Below are 16,760 nucleotides of genomic sequence, written 5' to 3'. Positions count from 1 at the left end.
ATAGACATTATTTTTGTTAATTTTAGTTCCAAAATAAAAGTTTCTATTTCAAACATCGTGCTGCCAGACATACAACCAGCACTGCTAGAAAAAATCTCTAGATAATATGTATAAATTTGATTAAATTGTTGGGGCAAGAGCCTGTCCACTTTATATATATACTTACTAATGATCAACGGTGAAGACTCGGAACTGTGTTACTATGACGATGGAGGCGGTACGAGAGTGTAGGCTGGTGCCGGGGAGGGCAAGTGGTGCTGGAAGCGCTCTCCAGCCACACGCGTCCTGGCAAGGTCACCTTCAACACCTCCCTGGCAAGGTACGTGGGACGCTCCTCTCATTCTCTCATCCTTAACATATTTAATAATGTTAATTAAATCCGGTGAGTGTGAATTACAAGTGACCAGGACGGTAATGTTGGAGAGGCTTTGAACTCTGTACCTGGGTCGAGTATTGGTATATAGCATAGTACCTGGGGCGAGTATTGGTATATAGCATAGTACCTGGGGCGAGTATTGGTATATAGCACGGTACCTGGGGCGAGTATTGTTATATAGCACGGTACCTGGGGCGAGTATTGGTATATAGCACGGTACCTGGGGCGAATATTGGTATAGCACGGTACCTGGGGCGAGTTTTGGTATATAGCACGGTACCTGGGGCGAGTATTGGTATATAGCACGGTACCTGGGGCGAGTATTGGTATATAGCACAGTACCTGGGGCGAGTATTGGTATATAGCACGGTACCTGGGGCGAGTATTGGTATAGCACGGTACCTGGGGCGAGTATTGGTATATAGCACGGTACCTGGGGCGAATATTGGTATAGCACGGTACCTGGGGCGAGTATTGGTATAGCACGGTACCTGGGGCGAGTATTGTTATATAGCACGGTACCTGGGGCGAGTATTGGTATATAGCACGGTACCTGGGGCGAGTACTGGTATAGCACGGTACCTGGGGCGAGTACTGGTATAGCACGGTACCTGGGGCGAGTACTGGTATAGCACGGTACCTGGGGCGAGTATTGGTATATAGCACAGTACCTGGGTCGAGTATTGGTATATAGCACGGTACCTGGGGCGAGTATTGGTATATAGCACGGTACCTGGGGCGAGTATTGTTATATAGCACGGTACCTGGGGCGAGTACTGGTATAGCACGGTACCTGGGGCGAGTACTGGTATAGCACGGTACCTGGGGCGAGTACTGGTATAGCACGGTACCTGGGGCGAGTATTGGTATATAGCACAGTACCTGGGTCGAGTATTGGTATATAGCACGGTACCTGGGGCGAGTATTGTTATATAGCACGGTACCTGGGGCGAGTACTGGTATAGCACGGTACCTGGGGCGATTATTGGTATAGCACGGTACCTGGGTCGAGTATTGGTATATAGCACAGTACCTGGGGCGAGTATTGGTATATAGCACGGTACCTGGGGCGAGTATTGTTATATAGCACGGTACCTGGGGCGAGTATTGGTATATAGCACGGTACCTGGGGCGAGTACTGGTATAGCACGGTACCTGGGGCGAGTATTGGTATATAGCACGGTACCTGGGGCGATTATTGGTATAGCACGGTACCTGGGGCGAGTACTGGTATAGCACGGTACCTGGGGCGAGTATTGGTATATAGCACGGTACCTGGGGCGAGTACTGGTATAGCACGGTACCTGGGGCGAGTATTGGTATATAGCACGGTACCTGGGGCGAGTATTATATAGCACGGTACCTGGGGCGAGTATTGGTATAGCACGGTACCTGGGGCGAGTATTGGTATATAGCACGGTACCTGGGGCGAGTATTGTTATATAGCACGGTACCTGGGGCGAGTATTATATAGCACGGTACCTGGGGCGAGTATTGGTATAGCACGGTACCTGGGGCGAGTATTGGTATATAGCACGGTACCTGGGGCGAGTACTGGTATAGCACGGTACCTGGGGCGAGTATTGGTATATAGCACGGTACCTGGGGCGAGTATTGTTATATAGCACGGTACCTGGGGCGAGTATTGGTATATAGCACGGTACCTGGGGCGAGTATTATATAGCACGGTACCTGGGGCGAGTATTATATAGCACGGTACCTGGGGCGAGTTTTGGTATATAGCACGGTACCTGGGGCGAGTATTGGTATATAGCACGGTACCTGGGGCGAGTATTGGTATATAGCACGGTACCTGGGGCGAGTATTGGTATATAGCACGGTAGTAGTGTGAACAGTATAGGCCTATATGAGGCAGCACGGTAATAGTGTGAACAGTATAGGCCTATATGAGGCAGCACGGTAGTAGTGTGAACAGTATAGGCCTATATGAGGCAGCACGGTAGTAGTGTGAACAGTATAGGCCTATATGAGGCAGCACTGGTAATTGTTTATAGGCTCTAGACCTCCCTCGACCACGTAATCTTGTGGCGCACTTCTGCCTCTCTCCGTGACCTCTAGTGCCTCTGGTGGCCCACAGCCTCTTGTGGGGCACTTCTGCCTCCCTCCGTGACCTCTAGTGCCTCTGGTGGCCCACAGCCTCTTGTGGCGCACTTCTGCCTCCCTCCGTGACCTCTAGTGCCTCTGGTGGCCCACAGCCTCTTGTGGCGCACTTCTGCCTCCCTCCGTGACCTCTAGTGCCTCTGGTGGCCCACAGCCTCTTGTGGCGCACTTCTGCCTCCCTCCGTCACCTCTAGTGCCTCTGGTGGCCCACAGCCTCTTGTGGCGCACTTCTGCCTCCCTCCGTGACCTCTAGTGCCTCTGGTGGCCCACAGCCTCTTGTGGCGCACTTCTGCCTCCCTCCGTGACCTCTAGTGCCTCTGGTGGCCCACAGCCTCTTGTGGCGCACTTCTGCCTCCCTCCGTGACCTCTAGTGCCTCTGGTGGCCCACAGCCTCTTGTGGCGCACTTCTGCCTCCCTCCGTGACCTCTAGTGCCTCTGGTGGCCCACAGCCTCTTGTGGCGCACTTCTGCCTCCCTCCGTGACCTCTAGTGCCTCTGGTGGCCCACAGCCTCTTGTGGCGCACTTCTCCTGCCTCCCTCCGTCACCTCTAGTGCCTCTGGTGGCCCACAGCCTCTTGTGGGGCACTTCTCCTGCCTCCCTCCGTCACCTCTAGTGCCTCTGGTGGCCCACAGCCTCTTGTGGCGCACTTCTGCCTCCCTCCGTCACCTCTAGTGCCTCTGGTGGCCCACAGCCTCTTGTGGCGCACTTCTGCCTCCCTCCGTGACCTCTAGTGCCTCTGGTGGCCCACAGCCTCTTGTGGGGCACTTCTGCCTCCCTCCGTGACCTCTAGTGCCTCTGGTGGCCCACAGCCTCTTGTGGCGCACTTCTGCCTCCCTCCGTGACCTCTAGTGCCTCTGGTGGCCCACAGCCTCTGGTGGCCCACAGCCTCTTGTGGGGCACTTCTGCCTCCCTTCGTGACCTCTAGTGCCTCTGGTGGCCCACAGCCTCTTGTGGGGCACTTCTGCCTCCCTCCGTCACCTCTAGTGCCTCTACTGGCATGGTCTAGTTACGTGGTAGTGCGCAGCGCTGACCGCTCACACACCAATGGTCCCGGGTTTGATTCCCGTGCAGGATGAGACGTTTCGGAACGTTACCTTGCACCTGATGCCTCTGTTCTCATATCAATATAATAGGTATCCTGGAGTTAGGCAACTGTTGTGGCCTGCATCCTGGGATAGGTCAGTAGTTGGCCCTATGGAACTCATTAACCCCAAGTAGGTTTACTGTGGCAGACAATGTATACCAGTAGCTTGTATACTGTGTATACTATGTATACTATACTAGGCGCCCTGGCCGCGGCCTGAAGTCATTAGGCTTAGGGCTCCCACAGGGTTCGGGACCAAAGAGCCAGAGCTCAACCTCTGCATGCACAACTAGGTGAGTACTCCACATTATAAGTCATGTCTCCCCACTGTGGATTTCGTGCCGGCGCTGCATACTCTAGGATGGTCTGGCATAGGTTATATATTATATATCTGGTCACACTTTTGCCTTGAGATTGAGTGTGAGGTCCACTCCCTTGTTGCCCCTCACGCTGAACATGTTGTAGCTATCTCACTCTCAGCCTCTATACTTTATTTTATCTTTCTCCTTCCTATTCTCATAAGTTTGCATTAACTGAGTTGAACTCTAATAGCCATTTATCTAACTATTGCAGCCAAGATATATCGTGAAGCAGTTTGTTCTGTCGTTGTTGTTCTCTTCAAATTGTTCAAATGATTTTCATCTGAAAATCTTATGAACAAATTACCTTCTGAGATCCATTACTTGTCTTAGTAGTACAAGGAGCCAGCGCTCTTGTGGGACACCGCTCGTTACCTCTTACATCTGTCTCTGACACTCTCACATCTGTCTCTGACACCTGTCTCTGACTCTCTCACATCTGTCTCTGACACCTGTCTCTGACTCTCTCACATCTGTCTCTGACACTCTCACATCTGTCTCTGACTCTCTCACATCTGTCTCTGACACTCTCACATCTGTCTCTGACTCTCTCACATCTGTCTCTGACACTCTCACATCTGTCTCTGACTCTCTCACATCTGTCTCTGACACTCTCACATCTGTCTCTGACTCTCTCACATCTGCCTCTGACACTCTCACACATCTGCCTCTGACACTCTCACACATCTGCCTCTGACACTCTCACACATCTGCCTCTGACACTCTCACACATCTGTCTCTGACACTCTCACACATCTGTCTCTGACACTCTCACATCTGTCTCTGACTCTCACATCTGTCTCTGACACTCTCACATCTGTCTCTGACACTCTCACATCTGCCTCTGACACTCTCACATCTGCCTCTGACACTCTCACATCTGTCTCTGACACTCTCACATCTCCCTCTGACACTCTCACACATCTGCCTCTGACACTCTCACACATCTGCCTCTGACACTCTCACACATCTGTCTCTGACACTCTCACATCTGTCTCTGACTCTCACATCTGTCTCTGACTCTCACATCTGTCTCTGACTCTCTCACATCTGTCTCTGACACTCTCACATCTGTCTCTGACACTCTCACATCTCCCTCTGACACTCTCACACATCTGCCTCTGACACTCTCACACATCTGTCTCTGACACTCTCACATCTGTCTCTGACTCTCACATCTGTCTCTGACTCTCACATCTGTCTCTGACACTCTCACATCTGCCTCTGACACTCTCACATCGGCCTCTGACACTCTCACATCTGTCTCTGACACTCTCACATCTGCCTCTGACACTCTCACACATCTGCCTCTGACACTCTCACACATCTGCCTCTGACACTCTTACACATCTGCCCCTGACACTCTCACACATCTGCCTCTGACACTCACATCTGCCTCTGACACTCTCACATCTGTCTCTGACATTCACACATCTGCCTCTGACACTCACATCTGCCTCTGACACTCTCACATCTGCCTCTGACACTCTCACATCTGTCCCTGACACTCACATCTGCCTCTGACACTCTCACACATCTGCCTCTGACACTCACATCTGCCTCTGACACTCTCACACATCTGCCTCTGACACTCTCACACATCTGCCTCTGACACTCTCACACATCTGCCTCTGACACTCTCACACATCTGTCTCTGACACTCTCACATCTGCCTCTGACAATCTCACATCTGCCTCTGACAATCTCACATCTGCCTCTGACAATCTCACACATCTGCCTCTGACACTCTCACACATCTGCCTCTGACACTCTCACACATCTGCCTCTGACACTCTCACACATCTGCCTCTGACACTCTCACACATCTGCCTCTGACACTCTCACATCTGCCTCTGACAATCTCACATCTGCCTCTGACAATCTCACATCTGCCTCTGACAATCTCACATCTGCCTCTGACAATCTCACACATCTGCCTCTGACACTCTCACACATCTGCCTCTGACACTCTCACACATCTGCCTCTGACACTCTCACACATCTGCCTCTGACACTCTCACACATCTGCCTCTGACACTCTCACACATCTGCCTCTGACACTCTCACACATCTGCCTCTGACACTCTCACATCTGCCTCTGACACTCTCACATCTGCCTCTGACACTCTCACATCTGCCTCTGACACTCTCACATCTGTCTCTGACACTCTCACATCTGTCTCTGACACTCTCACATCTGTCTCTGACACTCTCACATCTGTCTCTGACACTCTCACATCTGTCTCTGACACTCTCACATCTGTCTCTGACACTCTCACATCTGTCTCTGACACTCACACATCTGCCTCTGACACTCTGCCCTCCGCCAAGGAATACCACAGTACAGTTCCTCTCATGCTATTCAGCTTACTTTCTTTATGGTATATTCAAATACCCATCTTGGAGCAGTGCCAAACACCTTCTGAACTCCTCATATTCCTTTCCATTGTGTCTGTCCGTCCACCTCTTGGGTTCCTTGGGCTGGAATATCCTTCCCATGATTGTATGGTATGACACACCCTCTCACTGTACTTGTATGGTATGACACACCCTCTCACAGTACTTGTATGGTATGACACACCCTCTCACTGTACTTGTATGGTATGACACACCCTCTCACAGTACTTGTATGGTATGACACACCCTCTCACTGTACTTGTATGGTATGACACACCGTCTCACAGTACTTGTATGGTATGACACACCTTCTCACTGTACTTGTATGGTATGACACACCGTCTCACAGTACTTGTAAGGTATGACACACCCTCTCACAGTTCTTGTATGGTATGACACACCCTCTCACTGTACTTGTATGGTATGACACACCCTCTCACAGTTCTTGTATGGTATGACACACCCTCTCACTGTACTTGTATGGTATGACACACATTTTCACAGTGTCTGTGTATTTTGTACCACACAATTGACCTCAGTACTAACCAATAGGGTCGTGTCGTCAGTACTGACCAATAGGGTCGTGTCGTCAGTACTGACCAATAGGGACGTGTCGTCAGTACTGACCAATAGGGTCGTGTCGTCAGTACTGACCAATAGGGTCGTGTCGTCAGTACTGACCAATAGGGTCGTGTCGTCAGTACTGACCAATAGGGTCGTGTCGTCAGTACTGACCAATAGGGTCGTGTCGTCAGTACTGACCAATAGGGACGTGTCGTCAGTACTGACCAATAGGGTCGTGTCGTCAGTACTGACCAATAGGGTCGTGTCCTCAGTACTGACCAATAGGGTCGTGTCGTCAGTACTAACCAATAGGGACGTGTCGTCAGTACTGACCAATAGGGTCGTGTCGTCAGTACTGACCAATAGGGTCGTGTCGTCAGTACTGACCAATAGGGTCGTGTCGTCAGTACTGACCAATAGGGTCGTGTCGTCAGTACTGACCAATAGGGTCGTGTCGTCAGTACTGACCAATAGGGACGTGTCAGTACTGACCAATAGGGTCGTGTCGTCAGTACTGACCAATAGAGACGTGTCGTCAGTACTGACCAATAGGGTCGAGTCGTCAGTACTGACCAATAGGGTCGAGTCGTCAGTACTGACCAATAGAGACGTGTCGTCAGTACTGACCAATAGAGACGTGTCGTCAGTACTGACCAATAGGGTCGTGTCGTCAGTACTGACCAATAGGGTCGTGTCGTCAGTACTGACCAATAGGGACGTGTCGTCAGTACTGACCAATAGGGACGTGTCAGTACTGACCAATAGGGTCGTGTCGTCAGTACTGACCAATAGGGTCGTGTCGTCAGTACTGACCAATAGGGTCGTGTCGTCAGTACTGACCAATAGGGTCGTGTCGTCAGTACTGACCAATAGGGACGTGTCGTCAGTACTGACCAATAGGGTCGTCTCGTCAGTACTGACCAATAGGGTCGTGTCGTCAGTACTGACCAATAGGGTCGTGTCGTCAGTACTGACCAATAGGGACGTGTCGTCAGTACTGACCAATAGGGACGTGTCGTCAGTACTGACCAATAGGGACGTGTCGTCAGTACTGACCAATAGGGTCGTGTCGTCAGTACTGACCAATAGGGTCGTGTCATCAGTACTGACCAATAGAGACGTGTCGTCAGTACTGACCAATAGAGACGTGTCGTCAGTACTGACCAATAGGGTCGTGTCGTCAGTACTGACCAATAGGGTCGTGTCGTCAGTACTGACCAATAGGGTCGTGTCGTCAGTACTGACCAATAGGGACGTGTCGTCAGTACTGACCAATAGGGTCGTGTCGTCAGTACTGACCAATAGGGTCGTGTCGTCAGTACTGACCAATAGGGACGTGTCGTCAGTACTGACCAATAGGGACGTGTCGTCAGTATTGACCAATAGGGTCGTGTCGTCAGTACTGACCAATAGGGTCGTGTCGTCAGTACTGACCAATAGAGACGTGTCGTCAGTACTGACCAATAGAGACGTGTCGTCAGTACTGACCAATAGAGACGTGTCGTCAGTACTGACCAATAGAGACGTGTCGTCAGTACTGACCAATAGAGACGTGTCGTCAGTACTGACCAATAGGGTCGTGTCGTCAGTACTGACCAATAGGGTCGTGTCGTCAGTACTGACCAATAGGGTCGTGTCGTCAGTACTGACCAATAGGGTCGTGTCGTCAGTACTGACCAATAGGGTCGTGTCGTCAGTACTGACCAATAGGGACGTGTCGTCAGTACTGACCAATAGGGACGTGTCGTCAGTATTGACCAATAGGGTCGTGTCGTCAGTACTGACCAATAGGGTCGTGTCGTCAGTACTGACCAATAGAGACGTGTCGTCAGTACTGACCAATAGAGACGTGTCGTCAGTACTGACCAATAGAGACGTGTCGTCAGTACTGACCAATAGAGACGTGTCGTCAGTACTGACCAATAGAGACGTGTCGTCAGTACTGACCAATAGAGACGTGTCGTCAGTACTGACCAATAGGGTCGTGTCGTCAGTACTGACCAATAGGGTCGTGTCGTCAGTACTGACCAATAGGGACGTGTCAATACTGACCAATAGGGACGTGTCGTCAGTACTGACCAATAGTGTCGTGTCGTCAGTACTGACCAATAGAGACGTGTCGTCAGTACTGACCAATAGGGACGTGTCAATACTGACCAATAGGGACGTGTCGTCAGTACTGACCAATAGTGTCGTGTCGTCAGTACTGACCAATAGAGACGTGTCGTCAGTACTGACCAATAGGGACGTGTCAATACTGACCAATAGGGACGTGTCGTCAGTACTGACCAATAGGGTCGGTTCAGTCGGGGATTGAACACCAACCATTCAACGGGGGACTGAAGCGAGACCTTCGCTCTACCGTCCAGCCCAAGTGGTTGGACGGCTATACTTACATATTGCACCTATCATTTTTTATTTCTCTCCCATTTCCATAAACACAATGCTAAATTTGCATACAGCATGTCACCTTAATGGCGTCTTTAATAAGTAACAAACTTGCTCATATGTAAATTATTCAACCAACTTACGTATGCAAATTTCCCAACCTATTCTACATAGCATTATAGCCTTAATTTGTTGTTGCTAGATATGTTGACCAGCAGCTCTTCAGTACTAATTTTGCCTTGAAGATCTGTGGGATGAGCGGAACGTTTGTCTTGTTAACTAAACACTCAAGTTGTAAAGACCAATTCTAGTTTGGAGCACCATCTTTTGTTTTTACTTCTTGTTTGGTAAACAAAGAGTTGTGCTATATATATACATTTTAAACAAGTGTTGCTATTTTCAGAAGAGTAAAGTAAAACATTGCTAGTCTTGCTATTGCGTTGCCATTATTATTATTAAAAAAAAAAATAACAACGTACTGGAGTGAAAGATATGGAAGAAAATGCAAGATTGAACCAGTGAAGAGCAGAGGTGCCATAGGCACAATCAGAGAGCACTGTATAAACATCAGAGGTCCGCGGTTGTTCAACGTCCTCCCAGCGACTATAAGAAATATTGCTGGAACAACCATGGACATCTTCAAGAGAAAACTGGACGGTTTTCTAAGAGAAGTTCCGGATCAGCCGGGCTGTGGTGGGTATGTGGCCCTGCGGGCCGCTCCAAGCAACTGCCTGGTGGACCAAACTCTCACAAGTCAAGTCTGGCCTCGGGCCGGGCTTGGAGTAGAAGAACTCCCAGAACCCCATCAACCAGGTATCAACCAGGTATCAACCAGGCCATAATGAGAGTAAGAATGATGACCAAACACCTCACACCAGAAGATGAACCAACGACGACTTTACGGTCCGTCCTCGACCAATGATCAAGTCACCTGTGACTACTTGATAATGTCGTCACATACGACTCAGTAATGGTCGTATGACAGACCGAAACGTCGTCGTCTCTTCATCTTCTGATGAGTGACTTGGTCATCATTCTTCAGCCCCGTTGTTGTGACTCATCGTTTGCACATTAGAGTAAGTGGAACCTCGGTATGCAGGCGATGAGTCACAATAACGGGGCTGAAGAATGTTGACCAGACCACACACTAGAAGGTGAAGGGACGACGACTTCTCGGTCCGTCCTGGACCATTCTCAAGTCGATTGTGTCCATTCTCACAATCGACTTGAGAATGGTCCAGGACGGACCGAAACGTCGTCGTCCCTTCACCTTCTAGTGTGTGGTCTGGTCAACAAGAACCTAGGTATTTTATTGAACGTCTGTGTTTCGTAAGTCGTTAGTTTATGAGAGGTTTGTACGGGTTGTTAGGCTGCACCGTAGTTGTTAGTGACCAATGTATTGGTTGTTAGGCTGCACTATAGCTGTTACAGTGACCAATGTATTGGTTGTTAGGCTGCACTATAGCTGTTACAGTGACCAATGTATTGGTTGTTAGGCTGCACTATAGCTGTTACAGTGACCAATGTATTGGTTGTTAGGCTGCACTATAGCTGTTACAGTGACCAATGTATTGGTTGTTAGGCTGCACTATAGCTGTTACAGTGACCAATGTATTGGTTGTTAGGCTGCACTATAGCTGTTACAGTGACCAATGTATTGGTTGTTAGGCTGCACTATAGCTGTTACAGTGACCAATGTATTGGTTGTTAGGCTGCACTATAGCTGTTACAGTGACCAATGTATTGGTTGTTAGGCTGCACCGTAGTTGTTAGTGACCAATGTATAGACCCTACTGGTCCAAGAGGCTGGTCACCGTACCTTCACACCGTACTCAGACCCTTGCCAGGGTTGCAGACCATTGTTGTGAGCACTCTCTCTCCTCATGATGAGTCCTACCTTGACCTACTCTCTCTCTCTCTCTCTCTCTACATTTGATGCACTTTTAACGCTATTGTCTACGTCAAGCTTATAAAGCTGTAGTGAAGTTCAAGCTTGGACAACATCTCGACAACTGTACTGACATAATTAAGCCCGGACAACGTCTGAACATCAATGTTGCCTTAATAAAGCAAGGCAATATAGTGTGGATGTGACAAATCCCGGACATCATTGTTGACATAAATCCCGGACAACATCATTGTTGACATAAATCCCGGACAACATCATTGTTGACATAAATCCCGGACAACATCATTGTTGACATAAATCCCGGACAACATCATTGTTGACATAAATCCCGGACAACATCATTGTTGAAATAATAAAGCTTGGACAACATCTGAACATCCGGAATTGACATAATTAAGCCTAGAGAACATCTGACCAACGTCAGTGTTGACATAATTAAGCCTAGAGAACATCTGACCAACGTCAGTGTTGACATAATTAAGCCTAGAGAACATCTGACCAACTTCAGTGTTGACATAATTAAGCCTAGAGAACATCTGACCAACGTCAGTGTTGACATAATTAAGCCTAGAGAACATCTGACCAACGTCAGTGTTGACATAATTAAGCCTAGAGAACATCTGACCAACGTCAGTGTTGACATAATTAAGCCTGGTCAACATCTCAACGTGCAGACGATGAGTCACAATCGAACCCAGGATCGAACCCAGGACCACTGGATCACAAGTCCAGCGTGCTGTCCGCTCGGCCGACCGGCTCCCTTCAAACGATGCCATAAATGATTTATTTATTTATTTATTTTATATACAAGAAGGACATAAGGTGTGAGAGAGTTCATAACATTGGTGTTTTTACGTTCTTGCAAAGCCAGGAACACGCATTGCGTTTTGAGCAGCCTAAGCTACTTCATGAAATGTGTGATAAATACAAAGATCTTAGAGACGGGAGCAATTTTCAACCAACATTGCAGCCAAGCAAAATGATCTATAAAATCTTCACGAATTGCCAAAGGACCTGCAAATGCTTGTATGTTTTGAAAAAGGGAAAATCCCTTTATATTTGGGACATAGCTTCTCACATCACAGCAGCCTCAACCTCCATCAAGACATTACCTGAAAAATAAAATCGCCCTGGAAACAGCTCGGCAAAGAACGACGAAAATAGGCGTAGAGATAAGTCAACTCTCCTAACAAGAAAGAAAATAAGAACATTATAATAGATAAAGTTACGTAAGCCCTATTGATCAATACTGGACAGCTCCTATATATATATACACAAATCTCACCCAACTGTATTGTGTAACCTACGCCTTCCAATCCAGCTCCCTCTCGTCTATTATGTTTCATGGCAACTTGTGCATTATATATTTATTTATTTATATACAAGCAGGTACAATGGGTTGCAAAAGTACACACATTAGTAATTAAGTGGTACATTCTTGCAAAGTCACTAACATGCATAGCGTTTCGGGCAGGTCCTTAGAAATATAATGACAGATTGTAACAGAATTTGAATTCACATAATAACTACCTCATTCATTATACGTTGATAACATAAATTATACTGATGAAGTTGCATTTCTTTAGTAACCAGTATATAACCAAATCTTAATTTTTAATCTGATCTATCCAAAATGTATGGATTGTCTCGTGTTCTATACTGCTGCGTTGATATGTGCAGCAGCCTACCAATACCCGCTGTGTAGCGTCCTTTAACCCACGGTTCAGTTCCGTACTGCCTTTTACTTCAACTTTATAGAAAATAAAAATTTACCCTATCCTAATATTTCTTCATACAAGAGGTTCCAAAATGTTCTTTAAGCCTAAAATGAAATTTATGTCCATTTTCAGTAATATTTAGTTTAATATTTAATGCGTCTTGATATGAATTCCAGTATCCTATGCACCATATTTATAACATCTATACTTTAGTTTTGGGCTTACATTCCAACTACATATGACTCAAATTTGTTTACGCAATGATTTGACAATTTTATCTTTGTTCACTTTGCAACTGATAATGTTTATCATTCCCTAAGCTCTATACCCTACATAAATGACCACTTGAAAGTCCTGAAACGCTGTGAGTGCTAGTGGCTTTACAATAATGTAAGAACTCATATATATATACATATATATATATATATATATATATATATATATATATATATATATATATATATATATATATATATATTAGTATATTTTGGTAGCAGTCTTTCCTGTAGACATATTTTATTAAATATGACCGAAAAAGTAAGATTAATAATTCTAACACGAATTTTCTCAATCTTTCGTACATTATGCTTCACTGTTGGAGGTAAATCAAAAATCACTTCTCCAAAATTCATTTTTATTTCTAGTCTGACGCGACACGGGCGCGTTTCGTAAAACTTATTACATTTTCAAAGACTTCACAAATACACAACTGATTAGAACTTGCGTTTCCCTGATTTTATATCTACATTTGAGTGAGGTGGGAAGGGTGATGTGGCATTACATTTGAGTAAGGTGGGAAGGATGATGTGGCATTAGAGGATATTAATAGGGTATTAAAAGTATCAACACAAGACAGAACACGAAACAATGGATATTGAATAGAAGTGTTTGTAGAAAGCCTATTGGTCCATATTTCTTGATGCTTCTATATTGGAGCGGAGTCTTGAGGTGGGTAGAATATAGCAATCAACAGCCAATTATTGCACAACTATATTCTACCCACCTCAAGACTCCGCTCCAATATAGAAGCATCAAGAAATATGGACCAATAGGCTTTCTACAAACACTTCTATTCAATATCCATTGTTTCGTGTTCTGTCTTGTGTTGATACTTTTAATACCCTATTAATATCCTCTAATGCCACATCATCCTTCCCACCTTACTCAAATGTAATGCCACATCACCCTTCCCACCTCACTCAAATGTAGATATAAAATCAGGGAAACGCAAGTTCTAATCAGTTGTGTATTTGTGAAGTCTTTGAAAATGTAATAAGTTTTACGAAACGCGCCCGTGTCGCGTCAGACTAGAAATAAAAATGAATTTTGGAGAAGTGATTTTTGATTTACCTCCAACAGTGAAGCATAATGTACGAAAGATTGAGAAAATTCGTGTTAGAATTATTAATCTTACTTTTTCGGTCATATTTAATAAAATATATATATATATATATATATATATATATATATATATATATATATATATATATATATATATATATATATAAATAAATAAAACAATAACAAAAACTTGCAAATCTCGTTCGTTGAATGTTACAGGAACTGGACCCGGGACCTTATGGCTGTGACGCGACTGCTCTTACCTCTACGGGTTGACTTTTTTTTGTTATTAATACATGAGGTACATCTGTATTTGTGCAGCTACCCTAGACTATATGAAGGGAGGTACAGTGTGTCAAAAAAGCTAACTACGTGATGCTAAAAAATCCCCATCACACAGGATGGTTAGTCATACAGAGGCATGTGAAAGGCAGTCTGCACTGGCAGACTCTGGGTGCATTTTGAGGATATCATCAACACAAGAGTGAATAAGGCAGCAGTGGTAAAAAAATCCCCATCTCGCAAGATGGTTAGTCATACAGGGCCATATGTTTAGTAGCCTGCACTGTCAAATTTTGGGGGCAATATGAGGATATCCTCAAGAATACGAGAGTGAATAAAGTAATTGCAAAGCTCCAGGTACCTTATGCCAACTGGTCTGAAAGGTCTAATAACTGGGCATTCGGTGATGTAGTGTGGGAGATCATGCCGCAGTTCCTGCTCACAGAGTTTGAACCTGGAGTGCTCAGGATTGGGAGATCCGTCACCTGCAGCCACCTGCCACAGGTAACGGTAACCCAACCTGATCCTTCCAACCACTATGTCGCACAGTCTGGTGGACGTTTTGTGCTGCCCATAGATATAGGTTTCAGATCTGAACAAATCAACCGGTTGACAAAGCTCATCTTCATATTCTTTTAAGACCCTGGCAAATACTTTCTCTGGTATGGTGACATTCATTTTTCGATTTGTTTAACACCATCAGCAGGAGCCACTCAGACTCCTGCTGGTGACAGAAAATACAATTTGAGGCATCAATGCACAGCGAAATCACAATAAAGTAATATATCACTGAGAAAATCAGTAGGAGCTGTGAGGAGGATTCGAACCTATGCTCTGGGTACTTTCGAGCATACACCTTAAACGACCGTACCAACATCATAGGTTTGAGTCCTCATCACGGCTGTTACTGATTTTCTCACTGAGGCTTCAGCTTATAAGCCTATACTAATCAATGCTGTTTCATGCTAGTTTTACATATGGGCGTCACATATTAAAACTAAATGTAGTCCGCATTATAATATAAAGAATTTATTAAAAAAAAAAATTATGAGTGTTGAATGAAGAAGAGTGGAGACAGCAACAGCACGGAGGCCTCCTGAGATGGCTTGCTTAAATTTTTGTGAGAGTTTTTTATTGTGATAACTTATGGCAGGTAACTTGGTGGAGTGTTACTCATGTGGTGTTTGTGTTGCAGGAAGGTGAAGTGGACGAGCACCATGATAGTGGTGATAGTGATGATAGTGACCGTACGAGAGGTAGTAGGCAGTGAGTGTATTATTGCCGGCGGCAACGATGGCCTGTCCTCGACATCTGATCTCCACGCCCCCGACAGGCTCCGCTTCTCCCTGGACCTCTTCAGGGAGGTGTACGCGAGGTCTTCCCCCGAGAGCAACGTGGTGATCTCACCTGAGAGTGTGTGGGGCGGCCTCCTGCTGGCCTATCTGGCGTCCTCTGGCAGGACACAGCGCCAGATGGAGCAGGTCCTAGGCTTCCACGACAAATCGTCAGCACTCGGTACCTGGAGACTCCTGCAGCACATGTGAGCCCCTTGTAGTGAGTCTCATATTGTGTATGTAAGACTCTTACTCTATGTACTTCCAACAGTGTGTGTGTGTGTGAGCCAGTCACACAATGAGTCTCCAGTCCATATACAAGGTGCATACACATTGGAGCTGCCTTGTCTGCTGCAGTTTCCTCCGTTCTTATGTTCTAAACATGATGACAGAGCAGGGTAAGTAGTAGACAAATATTGAGGTAAAACTATGAAATAATAATAATAGATTTTGTCAAGGACAGGCAGCCTGTATATTATATACGTCCGAAAAAATTAAGCTAAGAAACTAACTTAAATATTATTAGGCCTAGTATAGCACACATATGTACTATATTAGGCCTCGGATAGCGTGTATTAGGCCTAGGATGGTTATCTAGTTTATCTTTGAAACATCAGTTGAAAATCGTTTCCCGGTTTGTCAAATTCAATTATACCGATTTCTACTTTCTAATTGCGTTGTATATCGTTAAATGTACTATAGACCTCATCTTTCCTATAAGCACTACCAAAACAGGAGGATTAGCTGTATATACATATATGTATATATAAGGGGATATTGACCGGAAGAAGGGGACCCATAGCCTCGGTGAAAAAACACATTAGAGGGGATTTTTGGATCCCTCCATTGCGGTTTCCATGTTCTTTTGTCCTATTCCCCCCCCCCTT

General features: G+C 46.0%; 1 protein-coding gene across 1 annotated transcript in view; it reads left to right on the top strand.

Annotated features, from left to right (window-relative positions):
- Positions 1 to 227: 227 nt before the first annotated feature.
- Positions 228 to 16,760, top strand: part of LOC123757296 (leukocyte elastase inhibitor) — a 39,899-nt gene continuing 23,366 nt past the window's right edge. Inside the window, exons 1-2 of the mRNA XM_045740854.2 lie at positions 228 to 319; positions 15,735 to 16,079. Coding sequence (XP_045596810.1) covers positions 15,757 to 16,079 — 323 coding nt within the window. The 5' untranslated portion in view covers positions 228 to 319; positions 15,735 to 15,756. The remainder of the gene's footprint in view (positions 320 to 15,734; positions 16,080 to 16,760) is intronic.

Source organism: Procambarus clarkii, chromosome 13 (genome assembly GCF_040958095.1).
Source record: "Procambarus clarkii isolate CNS0578487 chromosome 13, FALCON_Pclarkii_2.0, whole genome shotgun sequence".
Taxonomy (NCBI): Eukaryota; Metazoa; Arthropoda; class Malacostraca; order Decapoda; family Cambaridae; genus Procambarus; species Procambarus clarkii.
The sequence above is the reverse complement of the archived record's forward strand: the minus strand, read 5'-3'. Positions and strand labels throughout refer to the sequence as shown.